The 4,765-nt window shown below is 38.7% G+C and overlaps 1 protein-coding gene across 1 annotated transcript; it reads left to right on the plus strand.

The window, feature by feature from the left end:
- Positions 1 to 598: 598 nt before the first annotated feature.
- On the plus strand, positions 599 to 2,214 carry LOC134844720 (actin, non-muscle 6.2-like). The gene is made up of 3 exons (XM_063861537.1): positions 599 to 795; positions 897 to 1,388; positions 1,519 to 2,214. The coding sequence occupies exons 1-3, from the start codon at positions 726 to 728 to the stop codon at positions 2,085 to 2,087; spliced, it is 1,131 nt and encodes a 376-aa protein (XP_063717607.1). The 5' UTR covers positions 599 to 725; the 3' UTR covers positions 2,088 to 2,214.
- The last annotated feature ends 2,551 nt before the right edge of the window (positions 2,215 to 4,765 follow it).

Consider the following 4,765-nt stretch of genomic DNA (forward strand, 5'->3'; position numbering starts at 1 on the left):
ACAATAGTAGAAAGACAATTGTAGAAAGACAAATCATTTAAATTTTCAGGTTTACTGATGGACCATTTATTTTTCGGCGTTTCGAGGGCGTGACTTTTTCATATTTTTTTCATTTTTTGTTCCAACTTTCGTAACGAAAATAAGGGAATATTTGTGTTTGGGGTGGGTTTTTTTTCTTCAGACAAATTTTGACCTTATAACTAGCAATTTTGACGGAGCTTTTTTAAATATCGTTCGAAAACTATTGTTGTTTTGGGCTTAAATTTGAAAAGGTATTTCATCTGTGATCATTTTTTGTAAAGTTATGGAGGTTCAAAGATTTCCATTTTGGCGAATTTGGGACAATTAAGGGCGCGATATATTTTGCGCTATTGGTATCACTTTTTAATAACGATGGAATGTGTATATATATATATATATATACAAAATAACTTCTCGTTTTGCATTCTTTGCATTTTATCGCTAAAGTGTAATCTATCTGCATCATGACTTATTTTAGACGTTATTTTGTTGATTCACTGAAAGTCGAGTCAACTGCCATAAAAGGAACGCCATGCGACTCTTTTTCAAACGAAAGTGGCATTAATTCACCGAAAACATAAAATCGGTACATGTTCGGCCTCTTGCTCACTTTGCAACTTCATTAGTGCCACTGATCAGCTCTAAATCAGATTAAAGTTTCTTTTGTGCAAGTTAGAAAATCTTTCAGTAAACAACAATTCAAAATGTGCGAAGAAGATGTTGCCGCTCTTGTCGTTGACAACGGATCCGGAATGGTCAAAGCCGGATTCGCTGGTAAGTTTGTAAAGTCCGATTCGTAACTCAAGATTCAAAACAAATCCGAAAGCTATATCTGCAAAAAATGTTGAATCACTAAAAATGTTTTGAAATTTCAGGCGATGACGCACCACGAGCAGTGTTTCCTTCAATTGTCGGACGTCCCCGTCATCAAGGAGTCATGGTCGGCATGGGCCAGAAAGACTCGTACGTCGGAGACGAGGCGCAGAGCAAGCGTGGAATCCTGACTCTCAAATACCCGATTGAGCACGGAATCGTGACCAACTGGGATGACATGGAGAAGATCTGGCACCACACCTTCTATAACGAACTCCGAGTTGCTCCAGAGGAACACCCGGTGCTCCTAACAGAAGCACCTTTGAACCCGAAGGCAAACAGGGAAAAAATGACTCAGATCATGTTCGAAACCTTCAATTCACCAGCTATGTACGTGGCCATCCAAGCTGTCCTGTCTCTGTATGCCTCTGGGCGAACAACTGGAATCGTGATGGACTCTGGTGATGGTGTCTCCCACACAGTGCCTATCTACGAGGGATACGCACTGCCTCATGCCATCATCCGACTGGATCTTGCCGGCCGAGATCTTACAGGTATGTCTTAACTCATTATCAATGATAAACAAAACTGTTTAGGAATTAGAAAAGTATCCAAAAAACGACGAAACTGGCATTCAACTATATCCTTGCATCTGCCTCTGAAAACAAATCCTAAATTATTTAGACTACTTGATGAAGATCCTGACTGAGCGTGGATACTCCTTTACCACCACTGCCGAGCGAGAAATCGTGCGAGACATCAAGGAGAAGCTGGCCTACACTGCCCTCGATTTCGAACAAGAGATGCAAACAGCTGCTTCCAGCTCCAGCCTCGAGAAGTCGTACGAGCTGCCCGACGGCCAGGTAATCACAATTGGCAACGAACGATTCCGATGCCCAGAGACCCTCTTCCAACCCGCCTTCATCGGAATGGAATCTGCAGGAATTCACGAGACAACGTACAACTCAATCATGAAGTGCGATGTCGACATCCGAAAGGATCTCTACGCCAACACCGTGTTGTCTGGAGGTACTACAATGTTCCCCGGAATCGCCGACCGAATGCAAAAGGAAATCTCAGCCCTGGCTCCACCAACCATGAAGATTAAGATCATCGCTCCTCCCGAAAGGAAGTGCTCGGTCTGGATCGGAGGATCCATCTTGGCTTCTCTGTCTACCTTCCAGCAGATGTGGATCTCGAAGCAGGAATACGATGAGTCTGGACCCTCGATTGTGCACCGAAAATGCTTCTAAGTTGTAACAAAAAATGTGATTAATTTGTACAATGAAATGAACTGATCTTGCCATATTGAAACTTTAATTTATACAAATAAAATTTATGGCAAAATATTTAAAACAGAAGTAAAGATTTTATATTTTTCTCAGTTTTCCAAATAAAAAGAGTGGAATGGAAATTATTTGATAACAGGACCCCTAGAAATCAAGAAAATTCGAAAACCTTCATCGAAATTCAGGAAATGTCAAAACAATTTCAATATTATTTCAATGTTTTACACAATTCCTGAACTTAATTCCAAACATCTCACAATTTTTCGGCCTTTAGGCAACCAACTTGGATTTTAAAAGCTATTGTAATTGAATATACCGATGTGATTCGATAGTGCAATGTTTCAATCTATGCAATAAGTTTCCAGACTAAAATGCTCATCACTCTACTTTGTGATCAGCTTTACTTGATTGAATACTGAAAGTGTGGACCTCAGTGTAGTAGGAACTTTTGAGCGTTTGTTCAGAAAAGAAAACGCCAAACTCTTGCCAACCTAAAGTACTAATGTTTATTTTTTAGCCTCTAAAGATAAAGTTTTTCAGTTTGCTAAAAACAATAAATGCGGAAAAAAATGCGGAAAGTTTTCGGCAATAGAATTATAGAAATTACTCATGCAAATTGCACCAGCCAGATGCGCGTTTGAATCCACTTGTTAAGAAAATTCTAGGGTTGACCTGTATAAACAAAGCATACAATTCCATACATGGGAGCCCATGCAAAAATTATTATCAGACATCATGAGTGACTTACATATATACACATAGGTCGATACACATTGGTCGACCTAACAACTTCATGAAGCTTTCTGGTCATCAAAAGAGTTGAAGAGTGTTTTTTTTGGATGAAAAAGAATACTGGTCATATAAAATCCACATATCGTTTCCAGTCACTTGATTTCGGGCACACTTAAACCTCATGAATCTTTCTGGTCATCATTGGCCTTGACAAGTGTTTTTTTTTGGCTAAAAAAGAACACTATGGTCATACAAAAACCACAAATCGTTATCAGGCAATTGATTTTGGGCACATTTAAACGTGTTTAACATGGTGTTGTGCTGAATGAGAGTTGGTTAAATTAACAAAATAATTTTGATTTTTAAAAAAGAAATTCCATTCAATTTTCAAATTATAAATGTACGGATAGAAATTTTCATAGAATAGTACTCCGAAATTGAACAAAACATCACTAGCAGAAAAAATCAATGCTCTAACGAAGTGTCGGAAAAATTGCCGCCCTTCAAACAGCAGAACCAACAACTACAAGAATTGGGCTGAGCGCAGCCTCAATCGTTGTTTCGACCAATTAAAATGGGGCGGATCTTAATTAGAAATTTTCATTTTTGTTTTCCATGCGAAGTCAGGTTCATCAACTCATAAACAGAATGCGACCAGTGATACATCAGTTTAAATCCTTTCAGTTATGATTGAAAGGTCTTGAAACTTTTTCAAACGATTGTCGCAGTTTTGAGAAAAATTGGGTTGAAAACTTTGAGTTTGTCATTTTGGAGCCGTAAAGCGATCGAGTCAATCCTTATAAATTATTTAAGATCATTTATCCACGAGGGATAGGGCCAACATACGAGCTGTACAGCTCATCACGGCGAACCGCTGTTGTGCCCCTGCTTAAGAACTACATGCAATTTTTTTGGTTATTTTTCTGGGCTGGGTAATGTTGCCTCACCCTCAAGCAACGAGCACGGATCATGGTGGGCCTCGAACATCCGACCTTTCGATTGAGAGGCGGAGACGTTAACCACTTCACCACTGCTCCCCTATAATAAAAATGCAAGATACAGGGGAAGATACAAGAATTTGTTGAGGGGGGCGGATTTTCAATTTTTTTTTTGAAAACTGACTTTTTTTAAGGTCGACCAATTTGATTTTCCGAGCGGTCCGAGAAGACTATAAAAACCCTTTTCTTAACTAAAATTTTGCGCCGCCGGCAAATTAAAAAAAAAACAGGCCAAAAACCGCTTCAAAATTAGTAAATATTCGTGACAAAGGCGCGTTTACAAAATTTTAGGGTTGATCAATCGAAAATAAATATCATAAATTAATACCAAAGGGAGGAACCTTTTCGGTTGGTGAGAGGGTCGAATCCAGGAGGGAAGGGTCCCACAACCCTAAATCCCCCCTGTTTATATATGCGATCGAGTCGTTCGTTATATATGCAAAAGTTATAAAAGAATTTCAAAAAATTTGCTGACAGAGAATGACGGTTAAAAAGCTAGGGATGATTGCTTAAGTAGTAATTGTAACAACCCATGTCTGCAATGCTCGATTGAGTGACTGAGATTGTGACTTCTGGTTAGTTTTTGATCCGACCACTGGAAGTTAGGAAGATTTTGTTTCTCAGGTGTGTTTTACTTTTTTTTTGTAGCCCAATGTTTTTGGGTGTAGGAGCGTGACTAGACGCAAATGTCATAAAACATGAATGGGATGTCACGTTTTTGCCATTTACTGAGAAAAAAATCAATATACTGAGAAACACAAAATAAAAAACTGGTAGGTTTCTGACTCTTGTTAATCTTAGAAAGACAATAGTAGAAAGACAATTGTAGAAAGACAAATCATTTAAATTTTCAGGTTTACTGATGGACCATTTATTTTTCGGCGTTTCGAGGGCGTGACTTTTTCATATTTT

Source organism: Symsagittifera roscoffensis, chromosome 1 (genome assembly GCF_963678635.1).
Source record: "Symsagittifera roscoffensis chromosome 1, txSymRosc1.1, whole genome shotgun sequence".
Classification (NCBI taxonomy): domain Eukaryota; kingdom Metazoa; phylum Xenacoelomorpha; order Acoela; family Convolutidae; genus Symsagittifera; species Symsagittifera roscoffensis.

Excerpts from the sequence above, each read along its gene's own strand:
- LOC134844720 (XM_063861537.1), top strand. The coding sequence starts at position 726 with ATGTGCGAAGAAGATGTTGCCGCTCTTGTCGTTGACAACGGATCCGGA. Across the intron at positions 796-896 it reads GGTCAAAGCCGGATTCGCTG|GCGATGACGCACCACGAGCA; the intron begins GTAAGTTTGTAA and ends TTGAAATTTCAG. Across the intron at positions 1,389-1,518 it reads TGCCGGCCGAGATCTTACAG|ACTACTTGATGAAGATCCTG; the intron begins GTATGTCTTAAC and ends TAAATTATTTAG.